Source organism: Pelophylax lessonae (genome assembly GCF_965119305.1).
Source record: "Pelophylax lessonae genome assembly, chromosome: 13".
NCBI classification, from domain to species: domain Eukaryota; kingdom Metazoa; phylum Chordata; class Amphibia; order Anura; family Ranidae; genus Pelophylax; species Pelophylax lessonae.
The window spans coordinates 108,845,828-108,871,499 of NC_138780.1; the positions used below are offsets into that span (position 1 = coordinate 108,845,828).

General features: G+C 42.0%; 1 protein-coding gene across 1 annotated transcript in view; it reads right to left on the bottom strand.

The window, feature by feature from the left end:
- Positions 1 to 615: 615 nt before the first annotated feature.
- The window catches only part of RASGRP1 (RAS guanyl releasing protein 1), a 99,978-nt gene continuing 74,921 nt past the window's right edge, over positions 616 to 25,672 (bottom strand). The window contains exons 7-17 of the mRNA XM_082274832.1: positions 25,276 to 25,449; positions 25,057 to 25,173; positions 23,862 to 24,137; positions 22,901 to 22,981; positions 16,935 to 17,039; positions 16,245 to 16,354; positions 14,798 to 14,942; positions 12,349 to 12,385; positions 11,402 to 11,551; positions 10,081 to 10,412; positions 616 to 1,656 (exon numbers count right to left, since the gene is read on the bottom strand). Coding sequence (XP_082130958.1) covers positions 1,522 to 1,656; positions 10,081 to 10,412; positions 11,402 to 11,551; positions 12,349 to 12,385; positions 14,798 to 14,942; positions 16,245 to 16,354; positions 16,935 to 17,039; positions 22,901 to 22,981; positions 23,862 to 24,137; positions 25,057 to 25,173; positions 25,276 to 25,449 — 1,662 coding nt within the window. The 3' untranslated portion in view covers positions 616 to 1,521. The remainder of the gene's footprint in view (positions 1,657 to 10,080; positions 10,413 to 11,401; positions 11,552 to 12,348; positions 12,386 to 14,797; positions 14,943 to 16,244; positions 16,355 to 16,934; positions 17,040 to 22,900; positions 22,982 to 23,861; positions 24,138 to 25,056; positions 25,174 to 25,275; positions 25,450 to 25,672) is intronic.

Below are 25,672 nucleotides of genomic sequence, written 5' to 3' on the forward strand. Positions count from 1 at the left end.
CCCCTATACACTGACCACAGTATATCATGGTTGCTGAGCCCTGACACCGTGGTCAGTGTACGCGCCTCCGTCATCTGCAGCTCTCTGTCCTCCTCTGTGCTCTCTGTCCTCCTCTCCCCTCTCCCTCCCTGCCTGTCTGCTCCTGTGTTAGAGCCCACTCCCTCCCCTCCTGCTGCATTTAAAACTTTTCTTGTCCTCTATAATCCTCTGTGTAGCCTGATTACTAATGCCCCTGTTTCTGTGTTTTATAAAAAAAACAAAAATGCAGCCTTTACCATATTTCAGAGCGGCTCCCGGCGATCACGTGACCGGCCATCTCTCTCTCTCCTCTCCTCCTCTCACCCCGCCAGACATCAGCAGGGAATCTTGGCTCTGCCCCCTGCATCTGTCAGACGGGGGAGGAGAGAGCCGTTGGGTCACGTGATCACCGGGAGCCACTCTGAGATACGGTAAAGGCTGCATTTTTTTTATAAAATACAGAGACAGGGGCATTAGTAACCAGGCTACACAGAGGATTATATAAAGTTGTATAAGTTGGTTAACAACCACTTTAACCTAATTTCCTGCCCTGCTGACAACAATTTTTACCAGACAGGAAGTGAGGGAAACTTAGCTTTCCCTACTCTACTAACAAAAGTGTATTTATTTCAGTTTGTGTTGCTGTTGAAGGTTTCCTCTTACTTCCTGTCTGGTAAAATATTGTCAGCAGAGGAGGAAGTATGGAGAAAGTTTCTCTACTGGAACTTTGGACAACACTACAAATCCGAAGGGTTTGAACCCTTCCCCACTCTATCCAGGAAAAAAATAGTCTTTGCTTGACATACTCTTTAAGCTTTGTTGCATACTTCAACCTGTGGTTTACGCTTACTGGTTTAGTGAAGCTGCAGTGATCTTCACTACTGCCACATTTGATTTCTTCCAAATTGCTTTTAGAAATGTGTCATTGTCACAGCATAGCCTGAGACATCTTACCATGGAGAATTGCATTTGGTCTTGAAAAACAGCAGAAGCAGAGCAGCCAATATAAAACCAAGCTGCTTTGTTTAGCTTTCAGTTCTGAACTATGATTACATTCTGTGTTCATTGTTGCAGGTGTGTTCTGTTTTGACATGCCAATTAGATAAGGAAAGGCGAACACTACATACATTATACACTGACATCACCAATGTGCTCGTCCTTACTAAATAAACTGGCTAAACAAAGGTTGTATTTACACACCTTCAACTACCGATAGACACCCAATATCTACACCATGAAATGTGATGTATTAAGGGGAGGATCCTTAAGATTACATGTATTAGAGTCTTAGAACAGGTATACATATAATTAACCTTCATGGAAGTAAGGTGTACACCGTATTTCTTCAATCTGTAGAATCCCTGGTGTGTTCCACTGTGCAACTGGCGAGCACCTAGTTTCTATCCTCCAGGCTGTGGACATCGAGTCCATCTTGCTCAGTAGCAGAATAATGGCCTGTATCTGTACAGTCCGTGGCAATGGGCTTTCCAGCAGTCCCTGTACCTATGATCCTTTCCCAACAGTCTCATTGTCCATGACATACTTTCTAAGCTCTGCTCGCAAAGCCTCCATTCTTCTATGGGCATCTTTAAGCTGGATCTTCAGGTTTGTGTTCTCCTCCTTTAACAAGGATTTTTCCTGTTGTGAAGAGCAAAAATAGAACATTAGTCTTGCAAACAACATCCTAGGGACATATTTCAGGATCTCTATACCACTACTGCTTACTTTGCACTTCAGGTGACATTGATCCTGGTACTGATTGTTCTCAGAAGCAACGCAATTGGTACCAGGAACAATAAAATTACCTGAAATGTGAAGTAATTATTAAAATTTATTTTTTTTGCATGTTCTGCACAGCAGAGGATTGGCCTAGATCACTTGGTGACATGGCCAGACTTTAGGAAAAACAGTTAGACATGTGCTGATTTTTGTACATAGACCATCACAACAGTGATTAGCAAGTTGGAGACCTCCAGCTTTTAGACACCTGAAAATCTCAGCATTCCCCAGAAGACAACGACAGGCCAAATACATGAACTGGCAGTATGTTTAGTTTAAAAAGGGCTGCAGAAACCTATTTTGCCTGTTTCTGACAGTCTTTTAAGTTGTGCACACTCCAACTTTCTGAGATCAGGAAGAGAGACATCTTTTAACAAAACGTATATTGGCTAAGGACCCCCCTGTCACATTCCCTGTTATGCAAACCATGAAGGATTAAAGTGCCAAAAATGACTGCTGCTTTTTTCCAACTACTACTTTTCCTTTTTATTGGCCTTTCGAAAAACAAATTCAATCGTTTAGAAGTTGTATGAAGTATACACTTTTGGTAATTAAATAAAGGCAGTACCCGATTTACAAACATCTGACTTACATACGACTCATACTTAAGACCTGAGGCAGCGTGACGTCATCTTGCTGCCCATTGCATTCTGCCAGTTACTGTCCAGTGGACCTGTTAGCAATCTTACATCACTGCATGAGCAGTTAACTCTTCTCTATGCTATCCACAACTTAAAAATAATTTAGTAGGGGAAGTACATTTTGTTTGACAATCCATATCTGGCTTGCATCTGAGCAAATAGGAGCAACCTGCCATTGCTTAAAATGTGACGAAGGTGAGTAACACCATATGTTAGCCACTGGGCTACCCACTGCAGCTTTACCAGTTCCGGGTAAGTATTGTTATTCCAGATGGGGCTATAACTAGTAAATCCTGACACTCTTGTAGTTGTTTTGCTTTGAACCGAGTCCTATGTAGAAGCCTATATGTGGGGTACCTTTTGTTGGACTTTAAGAAGAGCTGGGCCTCAAGGGTTTCCGGGAAAGTCTGAGCTTCTACACAGTGTAACGCCACAGCTAAAGTGGAATCAGTGTGTGTGTGTTCCCCCTCAGCCGATTCATCATTCATGCCATTTAGCAACTGCTGCAGCTGGGCTGCCATATAGTACAACCAGGGGTAGCTAGGCCTCCAGTATCCTTAGAGCTCTGGAGTTGCTTCAGCCTGACTCTAGCAGGACCTGTTTTCCAAAGTAGCGAGCGAAATATGGAATTTACCACTCTATATTTTAAGGGGTATAACCACAGGTGTAATGTGGAGGAAATAGAGCAGCTGGGGCATTAAGATAATTTTTGCTAAATTAGCTCTACCACCACTAACAGCAGTAGTTTAGGCCACAATTTCCCCCTTATCCCTAAACCGTGACAGCAGGGGAAATATGTTCAAACGGCAATAGTCCACAATCTCAGTCAGATGAGACTATGACACCCAAATATCTAAACTAAAGGCACTGGGCAGAAAATAAGATTACTGGGGGTTAAGAGCGCCATTCAGGGGCAACAGGGCTGACTTGGTCCAGTTATTAGTCAAGCCTGAATAAATGGCAAATTCAGTGACTATGTCCATTACGGCTTGCAAAGAGGGGCCTGTGTTTCCCATCAAAAGCAGCATGTTGTCTGCATACAACATGATCTTTTCATGTAGTGCACCATATCTAAAGCCCTCAACCAGAGAGCTGGTCCTAGTTTTGGCCGCCAGGGGTTCTATTGCAAGGGAAAAAAGGAGGGGGAGAGAGGGCACCCCTGCCTAGAACCCCTACCTAGTGAAAATACCTGTGAGGTCCTGTCACCCTCCCGGATAGCAGTCTGGGGGATTATGATACAATAAACGTACCCATGCAATAAATTGTTCTCCGAAGCCAAATATTTCCAGCACTGCCCCATTCCATGCTATCAAAGGCTTTGTGTGCATCCAGCGACAAAAGCACTCTCACCCCACCATTATCAGCTGGTATCGTCTGAGGTTGAAAGCAGTGGATTGGTTAGGCATGAAGCCAGCTTGGTCTGCATGAACAATATCAGCAATTACTTTGTTAAGCCTCTTAGCCAGTACTTTAGCCAAAATTGTTATGTCAGCTTGTAACAAGGAAATAGGTCTCTAGGAATTGGGCTCCGTTGCTGGTTTATTACGCTTCAAAAGCAAAATAATACTAGCCCTATACATGGAAGGCGGTAACAGTCCATGCTCATAGGCCTCATTGAATACTTTCAACAGCTTAGGTAAAACTATATCAGCGTGTTGTTGGAATACCTCCATTGGCAGCCCATCATACCCAGGTGCTTTGGAGTTGGGAAAAGTCCTAGTTGCCTCCCGGATCTCCTCTAACGTAAGAGGAGCATCCAGACTTGCTCTATGAGCGTCTGACAAGGTAGGGTTATTGAGACTGTAAATAACTTGATAGGGCCTCTGCGGTATAGAAGACCTTAGAGATCCGAGTAGAATTTTACTAGTTCTGCCATAACCGTTTCCGGGGAATTGGCGTAGCCCCCTGTAGGAAGTTTTAATACACCAATCACCGGAGCCACTGTTTAGCCTTATTTTAATGTCGAAGGTATGGCTTCTTGGCTGCAATTCTTCCATGAAGACTACTTCTGGACAGACTTTTCTGGACAGTAAATGGGTATGCCTGGGTCCCACTGGTTTCTGCCAGTTCTGTGCTAATTGCACTGCTGGACATCTTCTGATGTCGAAGGGAAGTAAGCATGACATGTCTTTCATCTGCTGAATTATGTTTCCTTTGCTGACTACTGCGTCCATGGTCCTCAACTTCGCCCGTTTCTTTGTGCTTCTTCAAAAGAGCTTGAGAGAAAGGAGAGCAGCGCCATCTAAGTGCAGTATAAAAGATGCGTTTAATAACAACAGACAAATGCAAACTCAAAAGATGGGCATGATATACCGGCATGAAAAGGGTTCATCCACAACAGTGGGAGGACGAGCAGTGGGGATCCGGGGAATCTTCGCTGGTTCCGGCTGTGCTGGTGGTTCCCAACACTTACGGGTATGTGGTGTCCCTCAGAGAAGAGCCTATAACTTCACTTCTGGGTAGAAGGTGGAGTGGGAGGTGTGCGCGTTCGAAGCATGCATGCTTCTTCCTCAGGCAATGAATGTGGCCATCAGGGAGGAGGTATAAATAGGAAGTCCAATTGGGGGCAAAGCCATGGTAATCAGCTCACAATAAACAAATACTGCACACCTGCTAATCGGGATGAAGACAGACCTATTAAGTGCAGGAGTTTGTTAACCCTTCACTAGGCATATATTAGAGCACTTTGGATTCTACCTGAATAGTTGCTTGGATGCATGAGTTAATGTATTAACAAAAACATTGGTTATGTCATGGACATGCAGAATGAAAGAAAAGCAGAGAAGAAGGCAAGAAAATAATGAGAAAAGGATAATAAATGACCAGTGGATAACAGATAATAATTGTAAGAAAATGATGACAAAACAAAAATTACGAAAAAATAAAAATATATGTATATGTGTACATTTTTTGTCATTATTTCCTATTTTTTATTTTTTCGTCATCATTATTATTTTTTTCGTAATTATCTAGGTCTGTCTTCATCCACGCTTCCAATGCGCGCACCCCCCACCTACCCCGAAGTGAAGTTAGCGGCTCTTCTCTGAGGGACACCTGGTACCTGTAAGTGCTGGGAAGCACTAGCACAGCTGGAACCAACGAAGATTCCCCGAATCCCTGCTGCTCGTCCTCCCACTGGACTGGATGAACCCTTTACATGCTGGTTTATCATTCCCATCTTGTGAGTTTGCATTTGTCTGTTGTTATTAAGCGCATCTTTTATACTGCATTTAGATGGCGCTGCTCTCCTTTCTCTCTTGTACATTTCCACAGAGTTCCTTTTAGCTCTCATCAGAGCCTGCAGCCTTCTACAGCCAGTATTTCTCCATTGTCCAGCAATCAGGCCATGCTTGATCTTTATGGACATTTCAACCACAACTTACTCCTGCATATGCCCTCCTCTTCTCAGCCTATAGAGCGCTTATGTTTTTGTTGTTTGTGCTGTTTTTTCAAAGGAGCTTGAACAGCACACCCTGAAACCCCAGTCTGCTTTGAAATATTTTCCTGGGAGAGACCTTGGTGATGCAGTATAACTACCTTGTGTGATCAGTCTTGCCATGGTATTTGATCTGTGACATGAAACGGTCTACCACAACCTCACCTTAGTAGTAGAGTTTGGCTGTTCCTCACCTAATTTTAAGCCTCCTACACAGCTCTTTCTGTTTCAATGACTATGCTTCAACATACATATGAAATTGATGATTAGCACCTGCTTTGATAAATTGCTTAATCATCCAACTCAATCTAATCCTAGAAAATCCCTTATTTTGTTCAATTGTACTAAGTGTGCAAGAGTAAGATTTGATGCTGATTTGAAGCCAAAGGGTAGTCACACCAAATATTGATTTGATTTTTCTTCTGTTCGCTCACTTTATATTTTGTAAACTGATAAAAAATAAACAAATCCATAACAGTGGCATCACTAGGGGGGGCCCTCCCAACATTATAATGGGCCCCCCCTACCATGTGCCCCCCAACAGGATCCCGGCACCATCTTCTGCTCTGGGATGGCGGGTCATTAAGCTCAGATTGTGGGTTCCCGACCCGCCATCTCACAGCATCACTGTGAAGAACGGAGCCGGCACTAGAGGAAGTAGAGCCGATGCTTCCTGTATAGCACCCACTCCTGTCACAGGCAGAGTGATACCAAATGCACTCCCCCTGTGACAAGAGCAATACAGGAAGCATTGGCTCTGCTGTCTACTGCAGCTGCATGTTTCCTCTAGGGCTGGCTCCTGTCACACTGATGCTTGGGAATGGTGGGTCAGGAACCAGCCAGCAGTACCCAGCAACTGTACCCGCCAGCAGCACCCAGCAACAGTACCCACCAGCAATACCTACCAACAGTACCAGCCAGCAATACCAACCAGCAATACCCACCTACAGTACCAGCCAGCAGTACCCACCAGCAGTACCAGCCAGTAGTACCCACCAGTAGTACCAGCCAGCTGTATCTGCCAACACTACCAGCCAGCAGTCCCGGCCAGCAGTACCAGCCCTCGAGGACAGCCAGCAGCAGCCACTAGGCATACCCGCCTGAAGGACAGCAGCAGCAAGCGATACCTGCAGGAATCCTGAGGAAGAAGTGAAGATTGAGGTCAGTTGAGGTGCAGGTAGACCGCAGTGCATCCGTGTAAAAGCAGCCTTAGGACCCTTTCACACAATTGTCTGATCGGGTCCGCCTCTCTGTTTTTCAGGTGGACCCAATTGGACCCTCCATTCACCTCTATAGAGCAGCAGATGCAAAACAGACTTGTGTTCGTTTACACCCGCCTATCTCTAATCCGATCCACTTAAAAAACAGAAGTAGATCTGTCCCTTTCAGTCTGGGCGGATCTGATCGGACGGTCCAAAGAGTAGTACGGGCTGTGTCCATGTCGACTCTGCTTATGCTGAGTGGACACAAACCTATCATCTGCCCGCTCACTGTGGCCCACGACTGGTTACCAAGTCACTAAAGTGGCCCTCGATCCTTAAAAGATTTGGAACCCCTACTGTAGGGGCATGAGTCCCGGATAGAGAGGTTACATAGTTAGTCAAGGACGTTGAAAAAAGACACAAGTCCATCTAGCTCAACCAATAAAAACAAAACAGAAAACACAACCATACAATCCCATATACACAATCCTATACCCACAGTTGATCCAGAGGAAGGCAAAAACCCCAGCAAAGAATAATCCTATTTGCAACAGCAGGGGAAAGAATGCCTTCCTGATCCCTCGAGCGGCAATCGGATTATCCCTGGATCAACTTTATCTATAAATATTAGTACTCAGTTATATTATGTACACCTAGGAAAGAATCCAGGCCTTTTTTAAAGCAATCTACTGAACTGGCCAGAACCACCTCTGGAGGAAGTCTATTTCACATTTTCACAGCTCTTACTGTGAAAAAACCTTTCTGTTTTTGGAGACTAAATCTTTTCCTCTACTTGTAAAGAGTGCCCCCTTGTCCTCTGTAATGACCTTAAAGTGAATAACTCAACACCAAGTTCACTATATGGACCCCTTATGTATTTATACATGTTGATCATATCCTCCCTAAATCTCCTCTTCTCAAGAGAGAATAAATTCAGTTCCTCTAATCTTTCCTCAAAGTTGAGCTCCTCCATGCATTCTATCAGTTTGGTTGCTCTTCTCTTCACTTTCTCCAGTTCCCCAATATCCTTTTTGAGAACTGGTGCCCAAAACGGAATTGCATATTCCAAATGAAGTCTTACTAATGATTTGTACAGGGGCAAAATGATATCTCTCTCTCTGGAGTCCATGCCTTTGTTAATACAAGAAAGGACTTTGCTTGCTTTGGAAACCACAGCTTGGCATTGCATGCTATTATTAAGCTTATGATCTACCAGAACACCCAGATCCTTCTCCACTATGGATTCATCCAGTTGTACTCCCCCTAGTATGTATGATGCATGCATATTCTTAGCCCCCAAGTGCATAACTTTACATTTATCAACATTAAACCTCATTGCCAAATAGTTGCCCAATGAAACAGTGCATTGAGGCCGGCTTGTAAGTTGGAGACATCCTGTAAGGAAGTTATTCCACTGCAAATATTGGTGTTATCTGCCAAGACTGAAATGGTACTTTTATTTCCGAACCCTATATCATTTATAAAAAATATTAAAAGTAAGGGTCTCAACACTGAACCTTGGGGTACACTACTGATAACCTTAGACCATTCAGAGTAAGAATCATTAACCACTGCTCTCTGAATTCTATCTTTTAGCTAGTGTTCTATCAATTTACAAACTGATCTTTCCAAGCCTGTAGACTCTACCTTACACATTAGCCATGTGTGGGGAACTGTTTTAAAACGCTTTTACAAAATCCAATTATACTGGTTTTACTTACCTCCTCATAAAATTAAATCAGATGTGCTGTAGCAGCCTTCCCCCTTAGTTTCGCCATGTGGTGGAGGGAAGGAGTCCTGGACGGAGAGATGAGCTGTACTGTAGCGCATCAGGAGACCCATAGGGAAATCATAAAGATCTCCCATGAAATTGATAAAAGTGTTAAAACCGCCACCACTGTTGAGGCTGGCCTTACCACTTTCATCACTGTGGTTGGTAGGTCCCCCTATTCTTCCCTACCTCCTCTGCCCTGAGAGCATGGTATCAATACTAGGCTTTATTACTGCGTAAACTGGCACCAATGCTAGGCATTATTACTGCGTAAACTGTCACCAATACTAGGCTTTATTACTGCGTAAACTGGCACCAATACTAGGGGTTAGTACTGCGTAAACTGGCACCAATACTAGGTTTTATTACTGCTGAAACTGGCATCAATACAAGGCCTTATTACTGGATAAACTGGAAGCAATACTAGGAGTTATTACTGCGTAAACTGGCACCAATACTAGGCTTTATTACTGCGTAAACTGGCACCAGTACTAGGGGTTATTAATGCATAAACTGACACCAATACTAGAGGTTATTACTGGGTAAACTGGCACCAATACCAGGCTTTATTACTGTGTAAACTGGTATCAATACTAGGCTTTATTACTACATAAACTGGCACCACTACTAGGGGTTATTGCTGCATAAACTGACACCAATGCTAGGAGCTATTACTGCATAAACTGGCACCAATACTAGGGGCTATTACTGCATAAACTGGCACCAATACTAGGGGTTATTATTGCATACACTGTTTGCTGAAATTGCTTTAAACTATAAAGAAAAGCTTTTAAGAGTTTTCCTCTTTCTCAGGTCTGAAGCAATACCCGAGGAAGAAAGAAAAACTATTGAAAGCTTGTCTTTTAAGTGTTAGGTTAGTACAATAAAAAGGTATCATTGCATACTGCATTACTCTCGTATTTTGTAACCTTATTTATATATATATATACCTATTTAGTTTTTCAGTGGTATGATTTAGTGGCGAAAATTATGAGTGCCCCCTCAGTTTTGACAGTGGTATCTTAAGTGCTCCCCCCCCCTATATATTGTTCCTAGTGTGAGTTGCCACAGATACAAAACATTTATATTTGAAAGCATTCTTAACAGCATTTCTTCAAACCTGCCTAAAAGGTTTACACAATACTGTATAAATGAAATGCTTATTACCGAAATAAGTAATCATTAAAGCACTATAACAGCATTCATAGAATAAGATTATAGTATACTGGTTACCTTTTCTAGTTCTTGGTTTGTTTGTTTAGATACTCGTCTCTCCTCTCTGGCTTTGCGGACAGAGTCCTTATTTTCCCACTTGGCATATGCCCGCTTCCTTATTAAAAGCGGACTAGGACTGCCATCTGGTCGACTCCTATGAGGAGAGGTAACCTGTAAGCAGGGACTGGGAGGATTGTCTTCTGTCTGCGTGCTCCGGTGTCTCATTGTTGGTTGTAACCGTACAGAGATTTTCTGAGCGGAGCTTCCCATCAGCATGATTGTCCTGTCTTTGCCGATCTCTGTGTGCTCACTGTCTTCACCATTTGTGTAAGGGAAATTGTCCTCTTCAGCTGCACAGTTTTGGAAAGTAAAACCCAAAATTACCAACATAAATGGACCAAGAACTAATTAAAACCTAATTTTAGTATTAAAAAAAAAACCCCACAGAAATCTCAGTTTTCAAACTTCTGCTGGGGAAGGTACATGCTAGTGTCAAGGCAACTCTGTACAGTGCGTGTCTCTGCTCTAATCTTTAGAGACTTTAAAGGTTAGAATGTGCAGTAATTAGTATATTGAGAGAGCAAGGTTACAAAGATCAACTTTCACAAAACAATTTAGCTCTCTCTACAATTATCTACATTTCCTTGATGCGCTAAAGTGATAAAGCCACTAGAGGGCAAGCATAGAAAATGATTGTGATTACGTGAACACTACAATTCTGGAGGTTTGTCACATTTATTTAGTAAGGAGGAGTAAAGAGCAATCATTTCTCATTGAGCAGTAATGTAATCTGATTGCTTCCTCTGGTTTACTGCTCTTTGCACATCATCTGCACAGTCTTAAGTGGGGTACATACTAGTAGAAAATCTGCCGAAAATTCCCGTCCGAGGTAAAATCGTCCGATTTTCGCCTAGTGCGTACACAACTTTCAGCAGCCGATGCCGACATTTTCAACGAAAAAAAACGGAGGGACAAACACCAAAATTTTTTTTGTCCGTCGTTTAATGTGTATGCAGTACGTCCACGAAAAATCGGATACAAAAGACCACGCATGATCTGAAGTTGCTGACAACCCGGAAGTCTAGGAACAAATGTGCCAAAAAAAAAGAAAAATTGGACGAGAAATTTTGTGAACATTATGCACTGTCAACTAAAAACGGTTATGAACGCTGAGAAGACAGAGAAATATTTTGTCCGATTTTCGTCAAGCGTGTATGGCCCTTTACTGTCTAGCCCTGTGTTTAGCCAATTCTGTGCTACCTAACCTTCACAAAGCACAGCTGCTCACAGTACCATTTTGTACATCATATTGAATGAATTATAGAAATCACCTACTTACCATTTGTTGACTCTTTGCTACTGGCTGATGAAACGTCAGAAGTGGCAGCATCCTGAGATAAACTGCAGTCTTCAGTGGAGCTTTTAGTTCTCTTCTTACATTCAAACACCACCAGCTCTTTACATTGTTTATGGCAATTCATCCCACAGTCTGTGCACAAAATTGCAGAAAAGAAATATGCAGGTTAGGTCACGTGTAAACAAACGTTTAAAAGACCATTTGAGCCACACTCAATGCAGCCAAAGTGCCCCCCTTCCCCAGCTGTTCCTTTTAGGATTCATGAAACCCTATGAGCAGTAGTCCTAAAATGTGGACAAGCAATTTGATTTTTCCCAAAGAATCTCATATTTAAATGTTTTGCACTATCAAAATAGAAAAATGCTTGTGCACACTAAAGGACCATTGGTGATCGGATTCAGTGAATCTTATGAGCAGCGGGGAGGAGGTACCCTGTGGATACGCCAAAGTTGGCCTCTTAAATTCTTCCATTTATTCCCTTAGTGTACTGAAGAGAACAAAGGAAGAATTTACCCAGCTGCTAGCGATAAGGCTACATTCACACCTGAGCGTAGCGTTTTCGCACGTTTTTTTACCGCGATTTTACCGCGATTTTTACCGCGATTTACAGGCGTTTTTTGTGCAGGCGTTTTTTGATTGAATAGATACCAATGGAAAACGCCTGTAATCTGCCCAAAAAGAAGCTCATGTACTTTTTTGAGCGTTGGGCGTTTTGTAAACAGCGTCAAAACGCTCAGATGTGAACAGGGGCCATTGAAATGAATAGGATTTGTCTTGTTGGGCGTTTTGAGAGCTGATCCTAGAGCAGAAAAACTCCCCAAAAACGCCTAGATGTGAACGGAGCCTAACACAGACTACTGAGAAATGAGGCGCACTGTTATCCCCCCTTGTTTGGACTTTTTTGATAATTCTTGTTATATAGTATTTACCTTTGCAGCGGTATCCTTGCTTGATCACACCCCAGAGCTGGAAAATAAAGCATATACCACTCTTCAGTACAATTAAATAGTGTTTGTTCTTCATTGTCTTACAAATATTAACAGATGTTTTGTCTGAAAACATGTTTACAATGAAAAATACTTCTATTCTACTTCTACCTTTAAATGGAACTTTACAAAAGCCCACACTCTTGCCACTTTAGTAATGAGTGAATTAGTAGCATCCACCGGGTAATGTGTTGATGCAGTGGTTAGCACTGAAACCTTGTAGTTCTGGGATCTGAAGGTTCAGTATATAACTGGGACTACCAGAACATCAACTTTTGGTAAGTAGGGGTTTTTGTGTGTTCTGCCCCCTCCATCACACTCACAATGTTAAGTGTTTTTCTGCTCTAATAGTCCAAAGACTGCATGGTAGGGAAAATCTATTTTAATAGAAACCTGTCCCATGTAAACATGGAGGTTGCCTTTGCTGACAATGGGGGAAAAAGAGGTGCGCTAAACTCTTATGGGGTATTCCCTAAAAGGGATAAACCAAAATGTGATTTAAATCATACAAGTGATAACGTATGTTGAATAGTTAGATGTAACCAAACATAACGTGTCACAGTAAAGAAATTAGATAAACAAATGGTGCAATAAAGTGCAGTTCTGAAGACAAGTATAAAGTGAGGTAAATAAAGTCCAATCCAAACAAAAGTCCTTGTGTGTAGTGAATAAAATGAACTTCTAAGGTGACAAATCCACAGCAATTAGAGTGCAAGTGATCCCACCACCGTATCCGGATTGGCTCCTTACCAAAAGCAATAGGGTGTAAGGGCGTAAAGGTAACCCAAATACAGATAAGAGATAACCACGATGGATCCCAGTAATAACCACACTCAAGGAGAGGATGTGCCTCTTACCGGAAAAATCCTGTATTGGGGCTAATCACACACTCTCCCGGAACTAGGTTGGTATCCTTCCCTTGGTCCCTAGGTCTGGGTGTATCTCCTCTGGTGCTTTGGTTTGTCTCGTAGTATCCCAAATGCAGAGAAAAAAACGTACAATAGTGCAGTACCTTCTATACCATTTATTGGCACAATAAAGGATACACTTACATATGACGACTTGTTCTCGGGCACAGCAATGGTACAAACAGCACGACAGTGGAGAATTGGGGATCTCCTATCTCCATTGATGTCCGCTTTTGGAGGAAACGCGTCAGAAAGGAGCGCCGCAACGTCATCATTCTTCGCCGCGGACCGCGCTGCAGGCGGCCGCGGCCCCAATTCTCCACTGTCGTGCTGTTTGTACCATTGCTGTGCCCGAGAACAAGTCGTCATATGTAAGTGTATCTTTTATTGTGCCAATAAATGGTATAGAAGGTACTGCACTATTGTACGTTTTTTTCTCTGCATTTGGGATACTGCGAGACAAACCAAAGCACCAGAGGAGATACACCCAGACCTAGGGACCAAGGGAAGGATACCAACCTAGTTCCGGGAGAGTGTGTGATTAGCCCCAATACATGATTTTTCCGGTAAGAGGCACATCCTCTCCTTGAGTGTGGTTATTACTGGGATCCATCGTGGTTATCTCTTATCTGGATTTGGGTTACCTTTATGCCCTTACACCCTATTGCTTTTGGTAAGGAGCCAATCTGGATACGGTGGTGGGATCACTTGCACTCTAATTGCTGTGGATTTGTCACCTTAGAAGTTAATTTTATTCACTACACACAAGGACTTTTGTTTGGATTGGACTTTATTTACCTCACTTTATACTTGTCTTCAGAACTGCACTTTGTTGCACCATTTGTTTATCTAATTTCTTTACTGTGACACGTTATGTTTGGTTACATCTAACTATTCAACATACGTTATCACTTGTATGATTTAGATCACATTTTGGTTTATCCCTTTTGGGGAATACCCCATAAGAGTTTAGCGCACCTCTTTTTCCCCCATTGTCACTATTTATTTTCTCAGGTTGCAGCTTTACCACATTGTATCCAGCGCACTTTTCACACAACACTAGGTCGCCTTTGCTGCCCTTCTTGCTGGAAATGCTAGCTGCTTCACTGTCAGGCAGCTAACAATTTCACTAATATTTGAAAAGCTTCTATTTTCTGCCTGAACTCCATATGATCTAGAATGAATTTTACAAGAGCCATCATATTCTACTTTTTACACAGGACCATTCATCTCAGTCACTGCCCAACAATAGCTTACAGTCTAAAGTTCAACTACAGTCATACACACCTGCACACAATAGGGCCTCGTTTTGTCTAAGACCTATATTTGGGTCTAGGCAGGAAACTGGAGCACTTTCAGGAAACCCACACATACATTTTCCATAAAGATAGCCTCTGGTGGGAACTGAACTTGAAGCTGCAAGGTAGGCATGCTAATTTCCTAGCCAGTGTGGTCTGTTGGGTCTTTATGATTTCACTACTCACAAAGCCAGCACAGTTGTCACAGAAAGTTGGGCGCAGGTAGGTGGTCTCTTGGAAGTTGTGAAGAAATCCCAAGCCAAGTTTGGAGCATATGGAGCTTGCCCTCATAAAGTATGCAGTGATTTCTTGTCTGCTGATCTGGCCATCCCTGTAGGTAAAAAAAGAAAAACAAGAAATTAGATTATTATTTTAAAAGATGGCCAGCCACCACAGGTGTATATAGTGTGTCTTTGTACTAATTCCCTTGCCTAATACCAGGCCTTGCACTAATTCCTAGAAGATCCTTCCTGGGACGCAGAAGCTACAGCATATATGGAGGGTTGGGGAGCCCATTAGAGCCAAGGCATGGACACTCTTTTTCAGCACTGCAGGAAGCCCACCCCCCAAAGCCTGGCATTTGCACAATATGGCAGTGCCCTGCAGGATACCTTTATCAGGACTATAGGTACTATAACCACAATGGTGGGCTAGTGCCTAGGCAGCAGGGCTAGAGATGGCAGTACTAAACGAAATACAGCACTGACTTTAGGTGTTAATCTTCTTTGAAGAGGGCAATTATGTATGAGCATTATAAGCCTTCACAAAAACCACTTCAGACTACAAAAAAGTTTCTAGTAATATTTAGGCTGCTACTTTTTAATGCCGAAAAAACACACAATGTAAAATATAATTTGAAGGTTCAGTGCTTACCTTACTGAACATAGAATTGAAGAGAGCAGTTATGGTGTGAAATGTGCAGCAACCAATTAGGAAACCTTTCTTTACAGTAATCTGAAAATAAGGTTTTGTAGGTTAATTACGGTTGCCATTCGTCCCCCTTTCCTGGGGACAGCCCCTGTGGTGAGGGGTCTTGCCTTGGGAAACAGACATCCCCATATTGTAAAGTTTGCAATGTGTGGGCTCTGACAACTCAAAAATTATGCTAGATAGGGGCATGGGTTTTGTAGGTGTGGCTACAACGGAGGGGGTGTGGTGTTGTGGGGATGGTCAGTAGGGTGTCCCCAGATTTCATTTGGAAAATTTTCTAAAGTTAAAGTGGTTATAAAGCCTAAACATGTTTTACCTTAATGCATTCCTTCTATTAAGAGAAAAAATGTTTAGGCATCAGCATTCCCCTCGCCTGAGCCCTCTTTGGATCCAGCAATGTGCCCATCTGCAGCTCTTCTCTCCTCTCAATTCCTGGTCTCACTGGCTTTGCTGATTCCTGTTGTCTGTGTCTATAGTCGCAGGCAGCGAGGCTCGGGAGTGAGCCAACATAAGTGCCCTATAGAAAACGGCTTTTCTACATAACTGAACCTTTAGTTTATTTTTTTATATATAACTGTAAGCTTTCAGTGTGATATTTCAACAACGATAAAGTGCATAGCACACATGGTAGAGCTTTTGTGAGCTGACCGATGTGTCTTTATTTGCTTAAAAGATGTTTCTAGATGTTCCTTTGACTGCTCACCTGTCTTTATCCATCACACAGAAAGAGAATGGGAAGCTGGCTGCTATTTTCTCAAACTCGTCTTGGGATATATATCCATCTTGATCCAGATCATAATTCTTAAACACAGACTGAAAGGGAAAGAATATCCATTATCCACAGCTCATTTAGAAGGAACTCATTGTGAATGTAAAATAACCACAAATATCAGATGTTCAAATCCACACATTGTAAGTATGCAATGCTTCCTACAATGCTGGATAAATATATATTTAGACACAAAACACAGTTGGGCCCCTTTCACACAGGAGCGCTCTGCTCTAACAGCAGATCCCCTTCTAAATAGGAGCAGAATGGGACAAATTTCATTTTTTTCTGCATTTTGACAGCAGACTGTTGCGAACCTGTGATGGCTCTATGGATGGACAGATGTAAATGGATTTGTGTCTGTTTACATCAGGCTACCTCTGATCTGTAACATTTAGGTCCAGAAAAATGAAAAAGGATGCAGTTCTTTTCCAGTTTTTTGTTCCAGAAGAGGATGGACTTGGAGGTCGTGGATGTGAAGGGACAGAAGACTGTTTACATCCACCTGCCCAGAGAAAATGCAGCTTTTGATCAGGTCTGCCTGCAAAACTGACAGGTGGGCCTGATCGGAAAACTTGTGAAACGGGCCTTAAACTTTTACACATATCTAGAAACATTACTTACATCCACCATTCTTTGCACGTGCTTGCTGATGGTTTTTGGGTCGGGTTTAGGAGAGACACCAGATGCCCAATCTGCAACAACTGGAGGCTTACAGGGTGTAACGGGCTGTACAAAAAGAGAACAGACAATGTTTCATCAGTTTTTATGCAACATTTAAACTAGCCCATATTATGAAACTGTATATTATGGCACTGTATTATTAATAAAGCAAAGTAAAATAATGATGTATATATCCAAACCAACTGACAGTGAGTACAATGATATTCTAAGACAAGAATACTAACGCAGAAAAACACCAATTCCTACAAGTCCAAATCAACTGTCAGGCAGATTGCATGCACAGTCGGGGTGCTGCTACAATGACCTACTGTTAGCTTTACTAAAAATAAGGGCATGGCCCTGGGATGAGGTAGGGCTGACAGTGGGCTCCCATTTCAGTTTGGATCATCAATGCCTCTCTTTAGAGCAGTCAGTCTGTTTTGAGGCTCTGCTCTTCCAGAAGCCATATGGCTGGAACAAATAATAGAGAGAGCAAGGGTAGGATAGCCATGCATAGAAAGTTACAGTGCCTTGCAAAAGTATTCGGCCCCCTTGAACTTTGCGACCTTTTGCCACATTTCAGGCTTCAAACATAAATATGAAAACTGTATTTTTTTGTGAAGAATCAACAAGTGGGACACAAACATGAAGTGGAACGAAATTTATTGGATATTTCAAACTTTGTTAACAAATAAAAAACTGAAAAATTGGGCGTTCAAAATTATTCAGCCCCTTTACTTTCAGTGCAGCAAACTCTCTCCAGAAGTTCAGTGAGGATCTCTGAATGATCCAATGTTGACCTAAATGACTAATGATGATAAATAGAATCCACCTGTGTGTAATCAAGTCTCCGTATAAATGCACTGTGATAGTCTCAGAGGTCCGTTATAAGCGCAGAGAGCATCATAAAGAACAAGGAACACACCAGGCAGGTCCGACCGAGATACTGTTGTGGAGAAGTTTAAAGCCGGATTTGGATACAAAAAGATTTCCCAAGCTTTAAACTTCCCAAGGAGCACTGTGCAAGCCATCCCCACTGTCAAACATGGTGGTGGCAGCATCATGGTTTAGGCCTGCTTTTCTTCAGCAGGGACAGGGAAGATGGTTAAAATTGATGGGAAGATGGATGGAGCCAAATACAGGACCATTCTGGAAGAAAACCTGATGGAGTCTGCAAAAAACCTGAGACTGGGACGGAGATTTGTCTTCCAACAAGACAATGATCCAAAACATAAAGCAAAATCTACAATGGAATGGTTCACAAATAAACATATCCAGGTGTTAGAATGGCCAAGTCAAAGGCCAGACCTTAATCCAATCGAGAACCTGTGGAAAGAACTGAAAACTGCTGTTCACAAACGCTCTCCATCCAACCTCACTGAGCTTGAGCTGTTTTGCAAGGAGGAATGGGCAAAAATTTCAGTCTCTCGATGTGCAAAACTGATAGAGAACATACCCCAAGCGACTTACAGCTGTAATCGCAGCAAAAGGTGGCGCTACAAAGTATTAACTTAAAGCGGAGTTCCGGGCACAGAAGTCATTTTTTAATAAACATACCCCCGGGACAGTCAGGGCTAGCACATTCCACAATGGCTAGCCTTTGATCTGTCCCGGTTCGCACTTACCTTTTAGAAGAAATACTTACTTATAAAATTTCTTCCACAGCGTTTCCATCTCTCTTGTGGGCAGCTGAAGCCGGCGCGGTCCTCTTCTGTGTCTTCTTCAGCGTCTTCTTGTCCCAGAATGCGCCTGCACCGGCCCCTCTCGTCACTTCCGGTGCGGCGCCGCATTCCTCCACAGCTTCTGGGCATGCCCAGAAGCTGTTTAGCAGGGGAATGCGGCGTCGCCCGGAAGTGACGAGCGGGGCCGGTGCCGTCGCATTGATTCCTGGGAGCGATGATGTTCAGCTCCCAGGAATCATCGCGAGACAGGAAGTGACGGGGTGAGCCGCGGCTCTGAGGGAGGAAGGACTCTGAGGTGAGTATTTACGATCTTCAATTACAAGGTGAGTAAACAAAAAAAATAAATAAAAATAACTATCCAATTCCTTTTCAGGTAATGTCGAACTAGCGGAGGGGCACAAAAAAAAAATATTGTTTTTGTGCCCGGAACTCTGCTTTAAGGGGGCTGAATAATTTTGCATGCCCAATTTTTCAGTTTTTTATTTGTTAAAAAAGTTTGAAATATCCAATAAATTTCATTCCACTTCTTGATTGTGTCCCACTTGTTGTTGATTCTTCACAAAAAAATACAGTTTTATATCTTTATGTTTGAAGCCTGAAATGTGGCAAAAGGTTGCAAAGTTCAAGGGGGCTGAATACTTTTGCAAAGCACTGTATGCAACAGTGGACCCACTGAGCTCCTGGATGAGATCGGTAGGGCTCTGCATTGTCACTGGTACTAAGCAAGTGCTGCCTGTGTTCTATGCCCACCACTGGATGGAGCACTCTACCTATTCCAGCCATTATGTGGAGGCAGTGATTAACAATTGGACTGAGCTGTAAGTGTGGGAGCTTTTTCACAGAACACTTTGCTCTTCACAGCTAGTGTCACGACTGCAATCCGCATCCAGTATTGTCAGATAATACACGTGTCTGTAGGTGAGGTGGCGCTTCTATTTATATGTCTCCTTTTACACTCTGACTAGACTTAATTTTCAGCTTTCACAGAAACCCTTCCCACCACATATGGAATTGTGTTCTAGGTCACAGCCAGCAAATAAGCTGAGTGTTTTAAGTTCTTAAATGATAGTTAATAGCAAAATCTAAGCAGAAAGATGTCATTAAATATTGTGCTGCCAGTTTGTCTATGCACAGAATGTGGTACAAACATGTCCTTCAATATATACAGTGCCTTGAAAAAGTATTCATACCCCTTTACATTTTTCTAATTTTGTCATGTTACAAGTAAAAACGTAAATGTATTTTACTGGGATTTTATGTGATAGACCAACACAAAGTGGCACACAATTGTGAAGTGGAAGGAAAATTATAAATGGTTTTCAAAATTGTTTACAAATAAATATCTGAAAAGTGTGGCGTTTGTATTCACTCCACTTTACTCTGATACCCCCTAACTAAAATCTAGTTGGACCAATTGCCTTCAGAAGTCACCTAATTTATAATGTGTATAATGTAATCTCAGTATAAATACAGATGTTCTGTGAAGTCCTCAAGAGGTTTACTAGAGAACCTTAGTGAACAAACAGCATTATGAAGGCCAAGGAACACATCAGATAGGTCAGGGATAAAGTTGTGGAGAAGTTTAAAGCAGAGTTAGGTTAAAAAAAAAAATATCCCAAGCTTTGAACATCTTACGGAGCGCTGTTCAATCCATCATCCAAAAATGGTAAGAGTATGCCACAACTGAAAACCTACCAAGACATGGCCGTCCACCTAAACTTACAGGCCGTGTAAGGAGAGCATTAATCAGAGAAGAAGTCAAGGGGCCCATGGTAACTCTGGAGGAGCTGCAGAGATCCACAGCTCAGGTGGGAGAATCTGTCCACAGGACAACTATTAGCCGTGCACCCCACAAATCTGGCCTTTATGGAGGAGTGGCAAGAAGAAAGCCATTGTTAAAGGAAAGAAATAAGTCCCTTTTGCAGTTTGCGTGAAGCCATGTGGTGGGGGGGGGGGGGGGACAATAAGCATGTGGAAAAAGGTGCTCTGGTCAGATGAGACCAAAATTGAACTTTTTGGCCTAAAAGCAAAACGCTGTGCGTGGCGGAAATCTAACACTGCACATCACCCTGAACACACTATTCCCACCGTGAAACATGGTGGTGGAAGCATCATGTTGTGGGAATGCTTTTCTTCAGCAGGGACAAAGAAGCTGTTCAGAGTTGATGGGAAGATGAATGAAGCCAAATACAGGGCAATATTAGAAGAAAACTTGTTAGAGTCTGAAAAAGACTGGGGCAGAGAATGACCCTAAAAATACAGCCAGAGCTACAATGGAATTATTTTGATCAAAGCATATTCATGTGTTAGAATGGCCCAGTCAAAGTCCAGGCCTAAATCCAATTGAGAATCTGTGGCAAGACTTAAAAATTGTTGTTCACAGATGCTCTCCATCCAATCCGACACAGCTTGAGCTATTTTGCAAAGAAGAATGGGAAAAAATGTCACTCTCTAGATGTGAAAAGCTGATGGAGACATCCCCAAAAAGACTTGCAGCTGTAATTACAGCGAAAGGTGGTTCTACAAAGTATTGATTCAGGGGGGCTGAATACAAATGCACCCCACACTTTTCACATATTTATTTGTAAAAAAATTTGAAACCCATTTATTATTTTCCTTCCACTTCACAATTATTTGCCACTTTGTGTTGGTCGATCACATAAAATCCCAATAAAACACATTTAAGTTTTTGGTTGTAACATGACAAAAATGTGGAAAATTTCAAGGGGTATGAATACTTTTTCAAGGCATTGTATTTACACCTACAATTGCCCATGAATAAGCTAAGCAGTTAGTTCTTAAATTTATTAGAACTAACATATTTGCTTATGCAAGTAATGAGTGTTGCATAAGTGCCAGTTTGAATGCATGCGGTGACAGAGAAGCTCATATCCTAATTGGCAGCTGACCTCAAAAAGAAACAGTTATCTAAGCATATCACATTGCAGCTTTGGACAATAGACTAAACAGATGTGTGCTGGAAGCTCCCAAATGCAGTCTAGTTTTGTTAGATACTCATACAATTACTTTCATGCAATGTTTGTGGTTTTCCCTCTCTCATTGATATTAAAGACACTCAACCTTAAGAATCTGTCGAACGAAAATCAAAATTGTCGCTCAATTTTTTATACAATTGTGCCATCATTGTTTCAGAATTTTCCCTGCAAAAACAACATTTTTTTTACTTCTTTCTTCTTTGGAAGTGATGCAATGTATTTTGACCTCTTGGCTAAACTGGGTTTATTATGTTAAATAGCTTTGCTTAACACACTTCCAGATCCATCTGTCTGGATTCTTTGTTGTGATTACAAGGCTGCAATACACAAAATGTTGAATTTGTTTGTCCCATTCACACTACCCTGACTTGTCAGGCGACTGGTCAGCCTGACAAGTCGCGGTCCATTCTGTGCTACGGGAACAGTTCTAATAGGAGCGACTCAAGTCGCTCCGACTTAGAAAATAGCTCCTGTACTACTTCGGGGCGACATCGGAGTGACTTGCATTGACATTCATTATATGAAGTCCGTGCAAGTCGCGCCGAAGCCGCGGTGCACGCGACTTCACAGGTCGCCTCCGAAGACGTGCCGCGGTAGTGTGAACCGGCACTTACAGCCAGCTCCAGCTTGGAGAAAATCGCTTGTTCTGAAACAAATTTCCAACATGTTCCATTGGTCATTTTCGACCGCACGGCCACACAAAAATCATCTGTTGCTGTGGGCACGCTAATTATTCGACAATCAAACAGTCGTTTTTTCGACATAAAATTTTGTTAATTTTTCTACTCATGTATGGCCTGCTTTACATTTGCCACCTATCCTATATTTTAACCATCTCATAAGGCAATGGAACCACATTGGAAAATCTCTTGATTGTTTCCTTTTTCCATAGAAAAAAGAACTGATCTTTCAATGTACATGCATCATATCTAAATGTTAACTAACTTGCATATGTCTTGGTGGCTCCCTGAGCTCACCTCCATTGATGGTGTAAGATCTGTCTGCGAATAGCTGGCCTCAAGCTATCTGCAAGAGTGTCTTATATCCTGTCCCTCTTCTGCTCCGCTTTATATCCAGTCTTCCAGAACGGAACCAATAGCTGACAGTCAAAGATGGACACTTAAGAAAGGATAGGTAAAAATAGGATGAACTGATTTGTTTCCCTTCCCTAACCCTTCTTCAGCTGCCAGTGATTGGAACAAAGTGAATTATGCCTGTTATATAAATACTGTAATTTTAGGTAACTTACCGGTGCCCGATGATTCCTCGGCTCCCGTGCGTATGACAGCTCATACATTTCATCTTCCGTGTAATACAAGTCAAGGGAAAGCTGCAAATAAATTGATGTAAAAATATATAATACAGTGTAGAAGGTTCCTTACACATATAAGAGCAAATAAACATGTCATTTGTATGACAGACAGTAAAAACTCCTGCTGTCAGCTGCAGTCTGTGTATGCCAGGATAGCCAAAGGGTTTCTACAATGCTATCACTATAAGGAGATTGCAGTAAGAAGCCACTTCTGGTGCTAGCAAGGATCAACAGATATATAGCCATATAAAATACTTGGAGGCCCATTTTACTAAAGTAACAACATAGCTATAGTTCATTCCAGAAACATAGCATTGATCCTGAATCTGGGGTGAGGAAAATGTTCCAATGATTCTGTTGAAAATTATGTATGGTACGGAGACCAACCAGGAAAATGAGCCCTACAGCTATTGGTTTATATCTAGAAACTTCATAACTGAAGGTCAGAGCTTTACAATGAAGTAAGATTATATTATTTTTTCCTGTTCCACAGTTGTGAATTTTTTTAAAGTGGATGTAAAGGCAGAAGGGGTTTCTTTTAACCTTAATACATTCTCTGCATTAAGATGAAAAACTCTGTCTTCAGCCCCCATACATACTTACCTGAGCCTGATCTTCATCCAGAGCAGTGCCCGAGAGTAGCAGCTCTCTCCTCTCTCTCCCTCCTCACTAAACATGCAGGCAGCATTAGGAGCCATTGGCTCCTGTTGCTGTCAATCAAAGCCTGTGAGTAGTATGTGGGGGCGGGGACAAGTAACGCTGTGTGTGTCAATATAAGGTTTATGTATGGTTGTTCAAAATATTCCTAGTATATTCAAGTTACCTCCTACAGTAAACAATCAGGGGAAATATATAATGGTTTTCTCTAAACACGCAAATATTGAAAATTAGAACTTACCGTGAGCAGATGCACAAGATCCATATTGGCATCTAATGGTGGAGCAATGTTTTGTAGCTGAATCAGCTCATTAATATGGTTGTACATAGAGTGCAGTTTGGGTACGTTAATTTTCTTTTCATCCAGAAAGTCTGGCATGGCTGCATATAGAGAGATAAGGTCTTTCAGGTGTACCCCAAGAATAGGTATCTTGAAATTGCTGCATTCATTATAAGCTCGTCTGTAATTATCATAATTTCTGCAGGAGGACAGCAGCTCTGTCATCTCATTAAGGACCTGCAATAAAAATAAAATCAGATAAAGCATAAATTGATCTACCTGATTGATAAAACCTTTAGAGGCGTATTTATCAATATTATCACCAAAGATTTACACAACGTTCATCCAAGGGTCACACTTTTTTCTAATTGAATCTTATGTGAAAAATGTGTGAATCTTGCTTAAAAGTTGTGCAAATTGGGGTTAAAAACATTGATAAATAGACCCCTTACTGACATATTGTTACTGGATTTGGGGTTAAAAACATTGATAAATAGACCCCTTACTGCCATATTGTTACTGGATTTGACGTAGACCCAATACACTCCTGAGGCACACTCTGAGGAGTGGAGTGCCCAATATCTAACGTCACGGGCTGTTAATAGCTTTATACAAAAAACGAAGGGACGTGGCAATAAACGAACATGAAATAATGGTACAGAAAGATTCACGCTGCTCAAAGGTGAGCTGACTCAGGCATGATCTCCTTGAGGTTGAGTTCCAGCCCAGTCACAGCTGAAACAATCAAGTAAAAAGAGATCGCTGCGCAGAAAATTAAATCCAAAAATCCTTTATTCATGTATAAAGAACATAGTGAGCACAACATGTACCAGCAAGGGAGGACAGCTAGTACCCCTGCTGGTACATGTTGTGCTCATTATGTACTTTATACATGAATAAAGGCATTTTGGATCTCAGTTTCGGTGTGCAGCCAACCAGATTCCTTTTTACTTGATGAAATAATGGTAGGCACACAAAACCTGGAGTGAGTGAATGTAGTGAAAATAAACATGATACATTAGTGCAGTTCAATAGATAGGGATGGCTGTCTCTTATCAGTTAAGGCTAGCTTAGCACAAGGAGGATCTTACTTTTGTTTGTCAGTAATATTTTTTCTCTGACGCAATGCATATACTATGTTAGTGGAGGTATTTACCTTGCTGACATCATGAGACACATGAGAACTGGTCTCCTTGAGTCTAGAAATGGAACTATGGCACAGTCCTCCAATAACAGCCATCAGAGTGTTGAAGTTTTGCAGCTGATGAAGTTTCTGTGGGGATAAGCCAGAAGATATAGATCCTACTGCGATGATAATTAGATTGTGTTATTTAGTTTATTAAAGGATATGCAATCTATAGATGTTGACGCTCACCTGAGCCACATGAATGAACTTAGTGAGAACTTCGGCTCGGAGCTGAGGGGTTGGCCGGCTTAAGACCATCAGTTGAACCCACTGAGAAATCCCATTGCAGAGTGCAATTGAACGTTCCATAGTTGGATTATCTTTCACACAACCATTTACAATGTAGTTCTGATAGTCTGAAAACTAAAGGGAAAGTATAACAAGAGTGTTGAGAATATAGACACGTGCAATTATTCTATATTTTGTGGCACTTAAAGCGAAGTTCCACCATAATTTACAACAACGGCTGCAATTATTGCCGACCGCATCCCCATTCATTTTTAGATAGTTTTTTTCATCTTCTAACTTTTGTTGAGGGAAAAGACTGCACTTCAGTCCGTCCTCGCTGCAGTGATGTACGTCATCT